The sequence below is a fragment of the Ailuropoda melanoleuca genome, chromosome 12, assembly GCF_002007445.2.
Source record: "Ailuropoda melanoleuca isolate Jingjing chromosome 12, ASM200744v2, whole genome shotgun sequence".
NCBI classification, from domain to species: Eukaryota; Metazoa; Chordata; class Mammalia; order Carnivora; family Ursidae; genus Ailuropoda; species Ailuropoda melanoleuca.
The window spans coordinates 69,171,211-69,188,864 of NC_048229.1; the positions used below are offsets into that span (position 1 = coordinate 69,171,211).

Here is a 17,654-nt window from a genome sequence, read left to right on the forward strand (position 1 = left end):
GGCTCCCCGCTTCGTACCTCGATACTCAGCGCTGGAGATGTTCATTTGTAGAGATCCAGATGTATCTTCCTGCGTCTCAGGCTGATTCCGTGGATATTCCTGCTGGTCTGGTACCTATCCAGCTCAACTCAGGGGACCGGCTGAAAAAGGTGTCCCCTACTCCTCCGCCATCTTAACCTCCGGATCTGTATTGGAGCTGTGGCATTTTATTTCTATCAGCTTTTACTCATGGTGCCTTTTTTCCTTGTGTGTTTTGTTTTGTTTTTACTGTGAGTTTATAGTCCTTGGAATTTCATCTCTGGGAGTTTTTGGAGGCCTGACTGACATTACATTTCTCCACAGAAATTTGTAAATCCTTCTTCTGAGAGCCTTGAGGTTTTACCAGTCAGGCATACTTTACACTAAATTTTTGACTTGAGGTGTCTGGGACCACACGGTTTGCATGAATTCGGGCTTCAGACCTCCATAAGGGCTATGCCTGTGGTTCTACATTCTCCTTTCTCCTCATCGTGCAGGCGATGCCCGGGGAAGGTGGGTTTATTGCTGGTTCACTCTCATGTTGACAATACAGTCCTTTGGCTCTGTGTCAGATATGTATGGTGATCCTGGTCATATCCCTTCTGTCCTCCTCTGGTCTTCACTTCAGTTGTGGGGGAAGGTTCTTTCTGAACATGGCCTCAGCTTTGATTTTAGCCACAGTTCTGGTGGATATTTCTTAGCGAGCTCTCACTCATCTTATCCCAACTGCACCCCACTTCGAGTGCACATAGCCATCTTTCTGCTTTTGCTCCAGGACCTGTGTCAAAGCCAAAGACTCTGGTCGGCTTGCACACCTGGACAGCTCATATGTGAGGAGGGAGTTGACACCCCTGAGTACAATCCTCAACCAACAGGAGACGAAGCTGGTTGATAAATGTTCCAGCCTCTTGTCCTTTAGGTGGACAATCCTGGTAGGTACTCTGTCTGCGTCTCAGGACGCCCCTGCAGAAGCATCTGCATGAGAACCTCACATACTCATCCTTATATGGCCCCCACTTTCCCTTTCTAATCCTTCCCAATTTCTCATGATTTCTGAAATTGTCTTCCGAATTAACTACTATATCCATGTTCTCATTTTAGGGTCAACCTAAATGAAAACCGGATCTCACCTTTATGCTTTTGCTAAAACAGGATTTCTTCTTCTCTTTCGTCTCCTCCTTCCCCTCCTCCCTCTTCTTCTCCTTCTCCTCCTCCTCTTCTTTCCCTTCCCCTTCCTCCACCTTCTTCTTTTTAAATAATTTCTTCTTTCTCCCTGCTACAAGCTTATAAGGTATCTGGGATGGAGTGAAGATGAGAGTTCTGGCATTTTCCAAATTTCACATTCAAGTTGTAGCATCCTTAGTAGATAAAAATTATTTGTTGTGCTATTATCAGCTCACTGGAATGAAAGCTCCAGTCGAATTTCTGCAACCATCATATCTTCCTGGAAAATTAGAACCGGAAATTCATACACATAGTTCCAGATTTCCCTCAAAAACAGTCAACAAGACAAAGCAGTAAGTCAAGAGGACAGGTAAAGTGGAAAAGTGCTGGAATTTTACAACCATAGACGTGATTTCAAAGCAGTCACTGTGAGGGCGGTCATAAGGTGCAGAGCCTCATGCTGTCACCAGAGGGCAGCAGAGGCCAGGGAAGAGGTGCAGAAGCATCCATCAAACAATGTCACCTGCCAGAGATCTGACAGAGACAAGACTAACATTTATTGAGGCCTGTTACAAGTTGAGCATTGTGCTGGGCACAATAAGAAATGGTACAAAGTTCAAAGGCAGAGATCAGACGCCAGAACCAATGAGGAACGGAACAGAGTGGAGTTAAGAGGGCAGTTCTTCAGGTCAGCCAAGAAACACCCAAAGACAGCATATCTGGAAGTACAAACACAGTGCCAGAAATAAATGTAATGGCTATGGGCCTGTCGTCTGCCAGGGCAGCTGGGCTGTTGTGACAGAATCAAGTAAGGTAAATTTCGAGGATCCCTGAGAGTCAGTCAGCCTGGATATTTACACCAACCAGAATTTAAATGGCCCTTTGCCCAAGCAAACATTAAACTTTCTTGATGATTTGTGAGTCTTCTCTCACTATAGAAATAAACATAATCAGGACGGAGTCTGCCTCTCTTCCTTTCTCTGTCCCTCTGCCCCCGCCCTGTGCATCCATGGGCTTCCTCTCTCTATAAAGTAAATAAATCTTAACAAAAAGCCACACACATACAAAAACAAACAAGAAACATAATCATTTGCCATGAGTTTCAGACCTTCCCATCATGCTAGCTGTGTTGGCATTTTGATCATGTCTTTGACTCTTACTTATGTCTCTTGCACTTGATGATAAAATCCCCAGACTCTACTAGACGGTCACGCGGTAGGGAATGCACTGTGAGTGCCACCTTGCTTGAGGTTAATGGCCTCGTGGCACTTACATGCTTTTCTGTACAGTGAGGCTGTCTTCCAAAGGCTCTGTAGAAATTCCTAACCCCCTGGAAAGTTCTAGTGGGCATAACAAGAAGCTCTGGGGGAATCTGTCCAATGTTCACGGAGTAGAACTTTTCATTACTAGATTGGCTTGGTTTCACGGTTTTTTCCCTCTCAATCTTCTTATCACCACGCTATAAACTCATTTGGATTTTGGTGTTTCTTACTTATTCTGTTTCAACCTTTTTACGTAAGTTGTTGTTGTTTTTAATAATTTTTTTTGCTCAAACTTGCTCACCTTAGACTTTTCTCTGGTGGACTTGCCCATTTACACCTAGTGAATCTCTTCCTTTGCTCCTCCTTTTTGTTTCTTCCTATCCCTTGGGGGCGATGTTCCGTGGTCAGATTTCCAGCACCTCCCAGGAAGTGGAAGTTGTGATTTCTGCCGCTTGCACGGGCCTGATTCCAAGAGTTTGTGGGTTGGGTGGCTCGGATCGGCCACACGCATCACAGGCTGGGAGCCACACGGATAAAGCCACCGCGTGGCAGCCGGAGTAGGGACAGGCAGCAGACGCCGGGACTCCTTCCGGGTTGCCAGAGCCTCACCAACATCAGCTTTGTTCCTCTTCCTCTTCCGCTTCCACTTCCGGTTCTGTCTCTCTGGGCGGGCAAATCCAGTCCACCGCCGCCAGACCAATCGAATTAGACACTGAGTGCTGAGGACAGGTTCCCCAGGTGGGAACGGATGTGGGTGAGAAGACCTATTGAGAAGCTCTTTTATCTGCACTGAGCTAGCCTGATTTTCTAGTTCCCACTGTGGGCATTTGTTGTTACAGCCTTCCCCCTTTGTTTTGGAAAAGTCCATTGGAATCTCAGTTGGGGTCTGATAAATCCCAGAAGAAACGATATCCCCGCGATTGGTGGGAGTGACAACCCTCCAACCTCCATCCCAGGCACCAGCAGTGAGGGGAGGTGTGGTCTGCGGAGAATTTTAAAACAGTAATAAGACCGCATAAAAAGATAAGATTTGATAAGCTTTTCATCTTCACATTGCTCCTGCAAGTCTACACAGCCTGGTCAGTGATAAAATAAATGCTCTCTCGCTGCTGGACCAGCCACGCCCATCCCCCCAGCCGGCCGCCCCTCCCCCAGCCGTGAAGGTCTGGTGAGGCACCATCAACAAGAGCAACAAACCTTCGTTGATTTTCTTTTTCAGCGTTTTTATTTTTCAAAATATACAATTTATTTACACCTTTATTTCACAATTGTAGTTTGCATATTTATTCTGAAATCTTTAAATAACTCCACAGTAAACAGTACAAATCACAAGATCCCTCACACTGCTTCTCTTTAGCCTTTACGCTCCACGAGTTTTCAGGAAATTTCAAGTAGTAACGGCTTGAGGGTAAGAAGGGAACAGGAACAGGACAAAATTTTTTTACATAAGCCTGACATGTAGGATTAGATAGGGCAGTCTGGGCAGCTACTCGGTCTGGGGCCAGACTAAGGGGATTTATATGGTTTATAAATAAGACTCTCGAATGAGCAGTGAGGGTTTTGGTTATGAGGAAGAAGGGGCAGGAACCTCATCTGCTGGGGGTGGTGCAGGGAAGCCAAAGGGGAGAGAGATAAGGCACCGCATGAAGGCCCCTGGGTGAAAGGAGGCACTAGCTGGAAGGGTCCTGAGTGAGGGGGGTAGAGGCCCACCAATGCCAGGGGGAGGTCAACAATGGCCAGACATGGGGTGGGGCTCCTACCCACACAGAGGCCTCTTTAGCCTCCCTTGGGGAAAAGCTTTGTGATTCTGAAGGCAGGCAGGAGCAGGGCTAGAGAAGCTGGTGGTTCCTAAAGAAAGGGGCCTGGGCTCCCGTCACCTTGGAGGCCACGCCAGCTACCCCCTGGCCCATCTGCACAGTCAGGCGAGGGCCGTGCCTGTGGGTGCTGGATGAGTTGCAGCCTGAGGCATCTGGTGCTACAGCTGGCATTTGTGATTGGCGGGGGACAAAGGCACTGCCCCTGGAACTGGAGGTGGCCCGTGGGAGGCATCATGTTGTCTCTTCTTGTGAGAGCCCTTCATCCACCTCAGTGTTCTCCACGCATCAGGAGAACAGCAAGAGCCACCAAACCCTCCCCAGGAAGGGAAGGTGAGGAAGACAAGGGTCACAGGCCCTGCAGACCTGCTCTTTGCACTCCACCATGTGGGGGGCATATGTCCTAGGGAGTCCAAGATGCTAAGACACAGGTGGGATACAGGCTTGGCCCCAGAGGTCAGTTTCCTTCATTCCCCTAGGGAAAGTCCCCATTGGCCAGGGCCCGGAGCAGCTCCGTGGGCTCAGGCTCAGGGCAGGGATGCTAAGTGGAGAGGCCGGGCTGCTCCAAGAAAGAGCTAGTCCCTGAGAGCTACTTGGTGGGTCAGGAGAGCAGTCTCAGGGTCAGTCCCAGTCTTCCTGCTCTCCCCAGCACCCCCACCAAGCACAAAGGCCTGACAAAGGCTGTCCTGCCTTGCCAAGCAAACCTTCTTTGCAGGGTCTGGATGGGGGTGGGGTGGGGCAGGGGCCACGGCTGGGCTGACGGCAGGATGGTGGGGCTGGGAGTTGTCATTGCATCTTCAGGTGGGGTTCTTCCGGTATAAGGGTGTGGAAGAAGTGATCCCACAATTTAGTGCTGATGCCATATCCTAGAGAGGGAGACAAATGGGGAGAAGATGAGGCACTGGTGAAGACGTGTGAGGGATTTCCTCGGGAGGGGAGCCTGGGGAGTGCCAGCATGTAGGTGAGGTTTGAGCCTCTGTCCCTGTTGGCCTTCCCAACTCTCAGGGCCATCCCGGCAGAAGGTGTGAGCCTGGTACTTGTGTTTCCAGCCTCCGGAGGACGCCACTGAAATAAACCCAAGTTCCTTATCCATCCTGAGTTCTGGGGAGAGCCTGGCCCCTGCCTGACTCTTCCCCTCTCTCTCACACTTCAGCCTCTTCCTTCTCTTTGGAGATGCCAAATTCGTTCCTGCTTCAGAAGCCAGAACAGAGGCTTTGCACCTGTTGCTCCTGGGATGCTCTTTCTCTGGACACTGGACGCTGGCTCCTCTTAGCGGATGCCTCAGCTGTAAAGACAGCTCTGCACTGGCACCTTCCCGGACCACTTGACCTAGTGCTGTGCCGTCCCGTGTGGCTGCTGAGCACCGACCGTGTGGCTAGAGCTATGGAGGCACTAGATTCCTAATTTCATTTTATTTTAATTGACTTAAATTTCAATTTGAAAACGTAGTGTCGATTGAGTTACTGGAAAACTTTTAAGCACGTTTAGGACAACTCACATATATGAATCTACCTTTTTGGCTTTATTTACAGCCAATTTTATAAACTCTAAATATAGATCAAGTATTTCTAATGAAAACTTAGCACTTGAATCGAGATGTGCTCTAAGTGCAAAGTACATACCAGATGTTGAAGACTTAATATATGAAAAAGAATGTAAAATATTTCATTAGCGATTTTTTATATTGGTTACAGGTTGAAATGATAATATTTTGGATGTAATTGGCTTAATAAAATATATTATTAAAACTAATTATATCTGGGGCACCTGGGTGGCTCAATAGGTTGGGCGTCTGCCTTTGGCTGAGGTCATGATCCCCGGGGTCCTGGAATTGAGTTCCGCATCAAGTTCTCTGCTCAGCCCTGAGCGTACTTCTCTCTCTGACCCTCCCCCTGCTTGTGCTGCTTCTCTCTCTCTCTCAAACAAATAAATAAAAATATTAAAAAAAATTAAAAAACCCCTAATTATAGCTGTTTCATTTTACTTGTCAATGTAGCTACTAGAAAATTTAAAATCACATCTGTGACTCTCATTATATTTTGTTAGACAAAGCTGGACCCTCCCCCACATCCTGTTGGTTTCTTTTCTCTGTGGCCCTTAACACTGCCTAAAATTATCTTTGCTAATTTATTGATTTCCTTGTTTGTCTCCCAGTGACCATGGTGGGAGCCCCAGACTTGCCTTGCCGTGGATCCCTGGTACCCAGAACAGTGCCTGGCCCTCGCTAGGGGCTCAATGGTGGCTGTCAAATAAATAAGCAAGTGGGGGAGGCAGGGACGTGTGGGGCTCACCTGACTGCTGATGTGCAAAGTGATGCTTGGCGTGGTGGGCCTTCATGTTGTACAGGTAGGAGCCCTTGTACGGTGAGCCGAAGTGCAGGTAGTAATGGATCATGTCATAGATGACGTAGCCCAGGAGGCCCCCGGCAAACATAGTGCCCGCCACTGCCTCGGGCAGGAGGAGCCGCAGGATTATGTAGAAGAAGGCAATGCCCAGAGAAGCCGGCACGGGGGGGAAGACCAGGCGGGATTCATCGAAGGGTGCCTGTGGATGGAGAGGCTCACATGTCAGAAGACAGCCATGCCAACCTGCCTGTAGTCTCTGAACAGCAGAGGATGGAGACAGAGCAGCCCGCCCATTCCAGCGAGGTGGCAGCAACCTGTCATGCATGGGGGAGCCTGGCGCCTTTGATGGCTTTGGGGAGGGTAGGCCGCCGTACTTGAGAGCCCTTGAGAGACTTGTCCTGCTCCCATTTCTAAGCCAGCTTGGGACCTGGAAGCCTGTCCAAGAACATGGTGGTGGACGTGATGTGGGTGGGATGCTCACGGCTCAGAGTCCTGCGTTATGCTCATAAGGCCACTTTGGCTCTGGAATTTACAAAGTGCTAGAGAAGAGCCCCACCGCCAGATACTGCACGGGGTCCTCAGACTGAGGCCTGACGTTGTCCGGAGGGTAGCACCCTGGCAGGCTGAGGTTAATGCAGGCTCACAGGGAGGAATGGTACTGGAAGTGTTCATGGATACGTTCTCCCCATCCCCACATCCTAATGGGTGCCCTTTTTGGTTCCAAGAGGGTGTGGTCATGGTGACCCAGAAAAAGAGCCAAGCCTGGCACTGGGGAGCTTCAGAAGCCAAGGGCCGGGCATAGAGGGAAGACTTCAGAGATGCCTTGGTGAATATTCTGAGAAGAGACAGACCCTCTCTGAGCTGGGGAGGGTGGAAGAGAGAGGGAGCAGGTGATAGCCATAGAGCAATGTGCTGATGTGGGGGGAGGAGGAGAAGGAGAAGGAAGAAGAAGAAAGAGGAGGAGGAGGAGGAGGAGGAGAAGGAGAAGACAGGAAGGGAGGGAAGGGGGTGGGAGAAAAGAAGAAAGGGATGCCCTGGGAGAGGCGGAGAACAGCACTGCGCAGGAACGGAGAGGCAGCCGGGGGACACAGCCTCCTCCGTCACCCCTGGCTTCTGCTCTCAGCCTCTGGATGACATACTGTCTGTTCCCGAAGAACCCCAGGGTGGTGGAGGGTTGAGCGCACAGACTCTGGAGTTCACAGAATGGGGCACCACCTCCTGGCTGTGCCAGGTGTGACTGGGCAAGTTCCTCCGTGTCTTAATTTCTCCAAGCTTCGGTTTGGTGCTCTGTGCAACGGGGAGAACCATAGCACCATCTTCAGAAGGAAGCTCCACAAGGGCCATGACTTTTTACTGTTTTGTCCAACGGTGCCTCGAGCAGCGCCCACACCTGGTGAGCACTGGGTGCCGTTTGCTGAATGAATGAATGAACTCGTTGCTGTGCAGGTTAAAGATGATCTCTCAGATGCACCTGCCGCGGGCCTGGCGTCAGTAAGGACGGCGGGCGGGTTCACACGCTAGCGCTGCCCACGCCCGGTTCAGATGAGGACCCAGTCACCCCTCTGAGCACCTCGAGTGCCCTGACTTGGTCCCCAGCTACCCCCACGAAGCGGGGGCAGCTGCCAGCCCCAGGCGGGAGCCCGCGCCGCTCACCTTGTGGTGCTGGCCGTGCAGCACGAAGTGCAGCATGATGAGGTAATGGTTGTCGCTGGGGGGCTTCATGTGGAACAGGAAGCGGTGGATGAGGTACTCCATCAGGCTCCAGAGGAGCATTCCCAGCACGAAGATGCCGGGGAACGCAGACTCAGGCATGGCTACAGAGTACTCTGCAGAAGGGCGGGAGAGAGAGGCGGGGTCAGGGCGGAGGCCCCAGCGGGCGGTGCCGGCGGGCGACTCCAGGGTCCCCTCTCGCTGCCCCGGCTCCTGGGGAGCGGCTGCGCTCCACCCGGCGGCTGTGGGGCCGGGCCACATCGGAGGGGGCTCTTGGGTCAAAATGGGAAGAGGCCGTGAGGATCTGCGCTGGGCTTGGAGGGGTCCTGTCCTGGAGCAACTGCGCTGCCGGCCGGAGGTCTGAGATCTTCCTTATGGGGACTAAGAGGAGCAAATGTGCCAGTGCTGGAACTTTCCCTGGTGCTGTGGCCTGAGTGTCCTCCCGCCCCCAAATTCTTATGTGAACCGAAACCTCACTGCCAATGTACGGGTATTGGGAGGTGGGGTCTTTGGGAGTGCTTAGGTCGTGAGGGTGGAGCTGCCACGAACTGGACAGGTGCCCTCATAAAATACAACCTACGGAGCTCCTCCTACTTTCGGCCACCTAAGGATACAACGAGGAGTTTGGGACCTGCAAGGGGGCCCCTCAGCTGACCAGGCTGGCATCCTGATCTTGGACTTTCAGTCTTTGGAACTGTGAGCAATCAATTCCTGTTTTTTACAAACCACCCAGTCTGTGATGTTTTGTTAAAGCGGTCCAAATGGCTGACCTGGGAAGGGTGACCTTGCTTTAGTGGCATAGGGGAGAGGGACAGATGACCCTCCAGGAGAGCCAGGGGACTAATGATGAAAAATGTTAACAACAAGGGATGGGGGAGGGAGGGACAGGAGGGACAGAAAAACCCAAGTAGGGAAATCTTAACAGACAAGACTTGAAATCAGCACACAAGGGAGATGCGAAAAACCTGGAGATGATTCGTCCGGAGACCAAAAGACCAGAGAGATGGAATTGTCATCAAGTGCGAGGTTCCCCAACCCCAGCCCTCTGATGACAGCCCGCAGTCTTGCAAGCTCTCATTTCTTGTCCCCACTCGTTCTTGGCTTCACGGGGACACCAGCTCTAGTCACTGTTTTCTCTACGCCTCTTCTCACTCTGAATTGTACTTTTCTCCACAAGCCGTTGCTTTGGCCAGGCTTCCTCACCCTTTTGAAAAATGACAGCCTTCTTGAAATATAATTCACATATCCCATAATTCACCCCTTAAAGTGTACAATTTAGTGGTTTCTTTAGTATATTCAGTATTGTGCAACCAATCACCGGGCAATTCTAGAACATTTCTATCACCCCAAAAAGAAACCCTGTCTCCGTTAGCAGTCACTCCCCATTCCTCCCCACTCCTGCTGTTTCCCAGCCCCTGGAAACCACAAATCTGCTTTCTGTCTATGGGTTTGCCTATTCTGGACATCCCGTATAAGTGAAATTCTGCAACAAGTGGTCTTTTATGACTGGCTTCTTCTACATATACTATTTTCAAGGCACATCCATTTCGCATGTGCCCAACTTCATTCCTTGTTAAGGCTGAGTATCTTCCATTTGTGTGGATGGACCACCTCTGTGTGTCTTTTCCTCCGCTGAGGGACATCTGGGCTCTTTCCACTTTGGGGCTATTATGGATAATGCTGCTATGAGCATTCAAGGACAGGTTTTTGTGTGGGCCTGTTTTCAGTCTCCTCTTCCTGCCTGCTGGGTCACTTGGCTTTTCTCCTCTTCTCTAGATGCCCCTTGTCAGGGACCATCATGGAAATGCTGCCTCTGTCCCCGGCATCAAAGCCTTGACCCTCTACTCTCACATACTCTCTCTGCTGGATCCTGGAAGTTGGCCACACCCACAGGCTACCCCCCTCCACCCTGGTCCCGGACAGCCACTGGCTACAGGGCACCTCCATACGCCTGTCCACAGGCCCCCAAAGTCAACTGCTGTCAGGTGAGGCCAATCACCCTCCTCTTCTTCCTGTCCATCCTGTCACCCTAGGTTGCTCCTCTTGGGTTTCTTCCTCAGCCGGGGGTTCCGACATGCACACGTGACCAAAAGCCTAACTTACCCCTCCCTCCCGCATCCATCCAGGCAGCTAGCCCTGTGAGTTCTCCCTCTTTAACATCTCTTGGCAAAGTAAAAGAAGCCAGATACAAAAGTCCATGTGTTGTACGATTCCCCTGTATGGAATGTCCAGAATTGGCGAACATATGGAGGCAGAAGGTATGTTTGGTGGTTACCAGGGGCTGGGGGATAGGGAAATGGGGAGCGACTGTTCAATGGGTATGGAGTTTTCTTTTGGGGTGGAGAAAATGTTATGGAACTAGGCAAAGGTGGTGGTTGTACCCCGTCGCAAATGTACTAAATGCCACTGAAATGCTCACTTTAAAATGGTTAATTTTATGTTACGGGAATCTCATCTCAATTTTTAAAAATCTCACTGCTCTTAATCCTCTACCACCTTATCCCCTCTTGCCCAGTGAAGCATCTGCCTCCCATCCCAATTCCCGGCGTCCATGCACTGTTCAAACTCCTCGATAGTGCCTCATTTCCTTTAGGTAAAGTGCAAACCCCAGCAGGGCACTCAAAGCCCCTTGAGACCCGTGCTGCCAGCCACATCCCTGCCTCACTTCCGTGTCCACCTGTCCTGGGGCTAAACCAGGGCCCTTGTGGCTCCTTAGATGTATCTCGTCCTCCTTCTTCCCCACTCTCACCATATCCCTAATTTTGCTCATATTTTCTTTACTGGGATTCCCTCCCTGCCCCCTTATCCGTGGAGATTCAGCCCAGGGATCCGCGGTGAGAAGCCTGCGCAGATGCCCTTCACCCCCACCTGGGCTGGTTTCGGATCTCCGCCCTGCCCTTCACATCACACTCCCCATGCTGCACTGTGGCTGCTGTTTTACCCTTCGTCCCCATTTTAAGGCAGAGTAGGCCCAGTGTGGATGACCACAGGTAGCTGGGAAGGAAGAAAGCCCAGGAAGGCAGGGGGAGGAGGTGACCTTCTGGCTCTTTGAAACAGAATCCAGGCCCAGCCCCATTCTGACAAAACAATGAAGGACCAATGTGAACCTGACCTTTTGTACCAGGCTGAGCTGAGGGGTGGGGGAAAGGGTGAACAGTAACCATAAGAGAGCCTTGAAGGCTTCTCAGATGGGACCATACTGCTGACTGCTGACTCAGAGGGGTGCGGGGAGGGAGCAGTGGCCTTCTGCGACGCCTCCCCTGCCAAGGTCTACCAGCCACGGAGCTGATTTACAGCCAAATACCTAGCAATTGGTACCCTAAGGCTGGCTTCCTCCTCAGTCCACTTGTTCCTAACCTGCAGCTCTGCAGGTGACTGTCCCCCAGTGGTGAGCTCAGTGGGTGGAAATTCGTCAGGATGTCAACCTAAGCTGTGTCCACATTTGGTACAAGATGCTTGCCTAACAGCTTTGTGTGAGTGGCCATCTGACCTTGGTGGGGCTGCTCGGGTAGGCAAGAAAGCCCTTCTGCTGGGGAAGCTTTGACACCTCTGGGGTCTTTCAGAACATTCTGGTGAAGTACACAGAGCACAGGCTTTGGATTTGCAGACCTGGGTTCAAATCCTGACTCTGCACCACTTCGGTGTTTTCTCAACAGTAAAATATCCTACCCACCATGAAAGGCTGTTGTTACGATGGAGAAAACAGAATATCTGATTATATGATGAGGCTATATATTATATAGTAAGATTAATATATTATTATATACTAATACTGGTAATGATATAATGCACCTCATATATAACAAGTAGCCACCGTAATTTTCAAATGGGACCTTTTAAATTTAAGTATGAGGCAAAATACTTCTAACCTGTGGTCCTACCGTGCCCACCTTGTCTTGATTCTCCCTGTAGAGTTCTGGAAGGACCCTGGTTGAAGGAGGAGGCTCCCAGCCCAGCACCCTGCCTCCCCCTGCTCACAGTGCAAGAGCCCTACCTTGCTGCTTAGCTCTCTTGAGAGTAGGGAAAGCACTGGACACGCAGGAACTTTCCCTGGCCATAGACTTTGGTCTTGACCTTTGCTCAGGCTCCCACCACAGAGTCCTGGTGGCGGCCTGCATCCCTAGGGTGCTGCCTGGCAATGGTTCTGGCGTGGAGCTCACTCTAATCTGCTCCCAGGAACCGCTCCAGGAGCCCACCTAAATTTGAAGAACTCCTCTGCCTTTCCAAGCATTTTCACATGTGCATCTAGGAATTTCAGCATTGAATTTGTGTCTCCATTCAGCTTCCAAGGCTCCTTGGCACCCTGACTTTTCTGCCTTTATTCCTGTGCCCCCTCTGTCCAGCAGCTGCACTGGGACCCTGCTGAGCATCCCCTCGCCTCACTCTGTGGCTCTTCTCCTCTCTGCCTGTGGCCTGGGCCTGCCCCATGAGCTGGGGGAGGAGGGAGGGTTGTGGACATGTCTCTCTCACGCCATCATCGCTGCTTGTGCTCACAGGCTCTGCCCTGGACCTCTCTTAGACAGCACAGTTCAGCTCTCCACAGAGGCCTCCCTCGGACCCAGCCCTCAAATCACCCTCCCTGCCACACACAAGAGTCCCCTGCTATAGGTCAAGTCTCTGCCCGCCCCCTCACCCCAGCATCAGCCCTGTCAGCCCATCCGGTCGGAGCTGGTACCGAGTGGCATCTCTGGAGGAACCCTGCAGAGGGACCCAGGCCAAAGCTCCAGCATCCCCTTCCCCCTCCGGCTGCCAGCCTTGGCGGCCCTGCCACTGTTGGCGATTGTTAGGGGAGCGCCGGGGGGACAGTGGGTGATTCAGTGAGCAGGCCTTCTGCAACAAGCCCTGTGCTGTGCCTGAGCCATTCAGTGTGGGCAGAAAAGGGTAACTCTGGCTTGCAGGGTGGGCGTGTTAACCCGTGGTGCACGGGAGCAGTTCCAGGCTCTGCAGGACTGCCTGCAGCCTCCATCTCCCACCCCACCCTGGGCCGGCTGGGAAAACTGAGGCTCTCATCACTGCGGCCTCCTGGTCCCTCTCGCCTAAGCCATTCGGGCCCTTAACTTGCTACTCCCATCAGAGGTGGGTGGGAACGAAGCCCCGGAGTGAGGGGAGAAGGAGCCTGTGTCTGGCAGAGAGAGGGGGGCTCCGAAGGCTCACAGTCAGGAACGTGACATGCGATCAGGAGAGGAAAGCCCACCTCAATGACTCCCAGCAGCCCTCTCCCACCTGTCCCCCAACCTTTGCCTTGGTCTGAGCCACCCCCCAGGGGCTAGCACCTCCCCGAGGCAGGCTGGGCTAGGACAGGAGACCATCTGGGCAGGTGGCTTATTCCCAGAGGCACAAAGAAGGCAGTAAGCTTGGGAGGCAGGCTGGCAGAAATGGCCACACCCAAGCCCCTCCTAGCCCTGTGACCTGAATCACTCACTTGACTTGTCTGAGGCACCATCTCCTTGTCTCTAGAAGGGCAGGACGACAGTACCTCTCTCATAGGAATGCTGGGAGGGTTAAGGGAAATGGTCCCTGGAAAACAGTCGGCCTGGCACGTGCTAAGTGCTCAGCAGTGGTTAGTGGGCTCGGTCCAGGTCAGGGCTCTGCTGCAGGGGCCTCTGCCCGGGGAACACAGTGGGGTACTCCCACATCTTTCTCTCCCGGTTCTAATCTGTGCTGTGTTCATGGAGCACTGGGAGTCCAGTGCTCAGCTGCACACCTAATGAAATGATTTCCTTCAGTTTCTTGACATCCAAGTCACACATTTTCCAGCACTCGACTCAGCGAGAAGCCTGCTCCTTTATTGCTATGAAATGATTTCATTTAGTTTCTGGTGACTTGTTGCTGGTTTTGTTTGTTTTGTTTTCCTTTATCCATTGGGGGTTGGGGTGGGGGGAGTCTGATACTGTTCTTTGGAAGTCTACTGCTACAGACAGGGGCTCATCTACAAACATCTGTAACGTGGCTTGGGGTTCTGTGTTCTTCGAAACTCAGGACCAGAGACAGCGCTGGAGTCTCCTGCCTCCGGGAAGGAACCAACATTACCTGTGCTGAAGGACTCGAAGAGTCGAACGTTGCCCTGAGCGAGGGTTCGGTAGTGGGACCAACTGAAGTACAGAATCAGGGGCATCCAGATGATAGGGACACTGTACCTGCAGGAGAGCCATCAGGGTAAGAGAGAGACACATGCAGGGGCTCGACGGTGTCCAGCTTCTCCAGAGACGCATCCCTCAACTAGAGAAGGGATACATGAGACCAAAGCCTCTACAGAAAGCATATGGAGACGTAGGGCCAAAGTGGCACTGCTTTTTTTTACAGAGAGACTATAAGTCTATCTGCTTCTGTCTCAGAGATAAGTTATTGGCAGAAAAGAACTGCATCCCTGCAGCTAGACTCTGAGTAGCTGGATAGATACTGACCTCTTGTGACAAAGGAGCCAATTGCAGGCAAAATTATTCCTGTGGGCTCTAGAAACTGGAAAATCCTCAAAAGAGTCTGGACTAGAATAGGGGTGACACTGAAAGTAGTTTCTGGCTACATGTTCGGTTGCCACTCACTCAGTGGACAAACCATGCAGAGGAATGGATTATGTCTATGGCATATTCCACTATCCCCAAGAGATTGCAGTATAGCTCTGGGCTCTGGGGAGGGCCCCAATTGCCCCTTCCCCTTCTGTATCTGACTGGCAGCATCAGGAGAGAGGGACAGCCCACCATGGGCCCAGAGCAGGGCTCACCAGACACTCTTGGAGAGGGCCTCGATGAGGTCAGAGTGGAAGAGGCGGATGGGCCTGATCACTGGCTGGTGGACCCACTCATCATACTTCTCTCCCAAGTGGCCTACCTGCCACAGTAGGGGCTTCCGCCAGTCTACCAAATCCTGCAAGAGACAAAGTCAAGTGGACTTGATATTCATACTTGTGCGCTCATTCTTCCAATATCCCGACTCCCATCCTCCACCTCAGCTCCCTGGTCCCGACGGCACTACCCACCCTTCCACTTCAATGATCCCAGAACTGACCAAGCCACTCATCTCAGACCCTTGGTCACAGAAATGTGATCTAGGACAGGCCCATGACCTCAGCTGGTGCAATGAACTGTCAGACAGCCTTTCTTCTTTCCTGCTAGAGATGCTAAGTTGGCAGGGCATGACCCTGGAGTTGCTAGCCGAGCTTCCCTGAGGACTTGGTTAACACAGAGGATGGCCAAACCGGGAGCTGGAAACACTGAATGTGGGCGATGACACCTGCACACCCAGATCCATCCATGCCTGAAGCCTGAACTCTTTCCCAGGACTCTTTAGTACAGGAACCAATACATTCTGTACAGGTAATAAAAGGGGACTTTTCCCTTTTACCATGGGCTTTCTTCTTGATGTTGGCCTGGGTGATTCATTCATTCATCCATTCAAACTATCATTCATTCAAAAATTTGCTTGCTATTTCACATATGTATGTATTTTTATGCAAGCTGCATAAAATAAAAAAAATAAACAGGAATATAAGTGACCATCTTTGCTTTATCTAGCTTAGAGCTTAATCAGAGTATACCCTAGAGTCAGGCCCAGGTACAAATCCTGGCTCCATCACTTACTGTGTGACCTTGGGCAAATTACTTGACCTCTCTGAGTTTCAGCTTCCCCAGCTATGAGATGGAAGTAGTAATAATAGTACCTGCCTAAAGTGCTCGGCAACATGAAACATGCCAGGCGAGATAGTTTGTTCAGTGGTGATGCAGGCAGGCTGAGATCAGGAGGCAGAATGACTGGTATAGATGCCTGGGTCCAGGGTTGAAGAAAAAGACTTTGCAGAAAACCCCAGGGGTTGGGCTAGAGCTCACACAACATGGAGGACTCGGAAAGGAGGAAAAGGGAAAGGTGTAGAGGGAGACGTGAAGTTGAGAATGACTGTGGCCCATTTGGTACCTTGACACTGATCTGCAGGGCAGTAGGAAGAAATCTGATGACAGCTTTAGATGGCAGAACAGCCCGTACCAGGCCCACGACTTGGCACTTTTTCCTCCAGGCCAATTGTATACATATCCTAAGGATACTCACAAACTGATCCGCAGGGAGAGACTATTAGAGGCTCCTTCTACTTGTGATATATTTATCTCATCCACATATGAATATTTTCCAATGCACATAATCCAAGAGTACATTAGCACATGCAGATAATTTATAGATAGTTAAAATGGACATGTAATGGAGAATGTGCTCTAAATGTCTCACTCAGGGATGCAAGATCAAAAAAGCTTGGAAGCTGCATCTCTAGGCAATGGGAAGCTCTTAAAGATTTCTGATGACTCTGTGTATTGGAGAAGATTAATCTGGACCAAAATCAGTAGACTCAAACCGGTAAAGAACAATGAATTTGTAGTGAGGGACCATCTTCAAAGCCAGACTCTGCCATTTCTCAGAAGTGGGCAAGTGTCTTTACCTCTTGGAGCTCCTAGGCTCTTACATCTGTAAAGCCGGTGTGCTCTGACCTACGACCCACAATAGGAGAGAGGGTGAGATGTGTCCAGTTCTCCAATATAAGGGAGGTAGGCAGCCACTGAGGGTGAGAAGGGAGGTAGTGTCAGGAGAGGAAAGGAGAGGAAAAGGAGGTACATGTGGAGGAAGAGCACTCAAGCCTGGGAGAAGGAGTCAACAGTGATTCAGAGACCTGTCTTCACGCATCCCTGGCTGGAATGTCATCCTTGCCCAGACCTCCATGCCAAAGCTGGCATGACCTTAACAGATCTCCCGGCCCTGCCACAGGTGAAACCAGCTCCACTATCACTGCCTTGGAGCAGGGGTGTAGGGTCCTCAAGGCAAGCAGGGAATTCACCGGGCATTCTTTCTATGCCTGTGACCAGGAGGAAGGCCCAAAGATCTTTGTGGTTCCTGCCATGTGAACTAGGTAATTCCCATGTAGTGGCTGCCTTCCTGCTTCTCAGACTAGGAGATGACTCAGGTCAGCCTAGAGCCATCCCATTCAGCACCAGTTATACCAGGCAATCACCCAAACTCCACCTGGTGCCTGCTCCCTTCCTGGCCCCAGGCCCCACACCTTCTTGATTTTCTTCCTTGGGTCTCATAGCAAACAGATTCATTGGGTGCATGCTGTCTCATTCCTTCCATTTCTCTGCCTCATGTCTCTACACATGCACGCACACAGCACCACCACCAGGAAAAAGAACTGGAGGAGCCAGCTAGGGGCCCGTATTTATACCTTATCTTGCAGCAGCCTGCAGAGCCCCACCTGAGGAAGCAAAGCCAGGGTCATGGTGAGAGCTTGCGGCTTTGTCCCAGTTGCAATAACCTTGAGAACTAACATTCACAGAGTATTTGTCACATGCCAAGCATTGTTCTAA

General features: G+C 51.2%; 1 protein-coding gene across 1 annotated transcript in view; it reads right to left on the reverse strand.

The window, feature by feature from the left end:
• Nucleotides 1-3,646: 3,646 nt before the first annotated feature.
• FA2H (fatty acid 2-hydroxylase) overlaps nt 3,647-17,654 on the reverse strand; it is a 49,957-nt gene continuing 35,949 nt past the window's right edge. The window contains exons 3-7 of the mRNA XM_034672904.1: nt 15,035-15,177; nt 14,344-14,450; nt 8,257-8,429; nt 6,550-6,802; nt 3,647-5,124 (exon numbers count right to left, since the gene is read on the reverse strand). Coding sequence (XP_034528795.1) covers nt 5,045-5,124; nt 6,550-6,802; nt 8,257-8,429; nt 14,344-14,450; nt 15,035-15,177 — 756 coding nt within the window. The 3' untranslated portion in view covers nt 3,647-5,044. The remainder of the gene's footprint in view (nt 5,125-6,549; nt 6,803-8,256; nt 8,430-14,343; nt 14,451-15,034; nt 15,178-17,654) is intronic.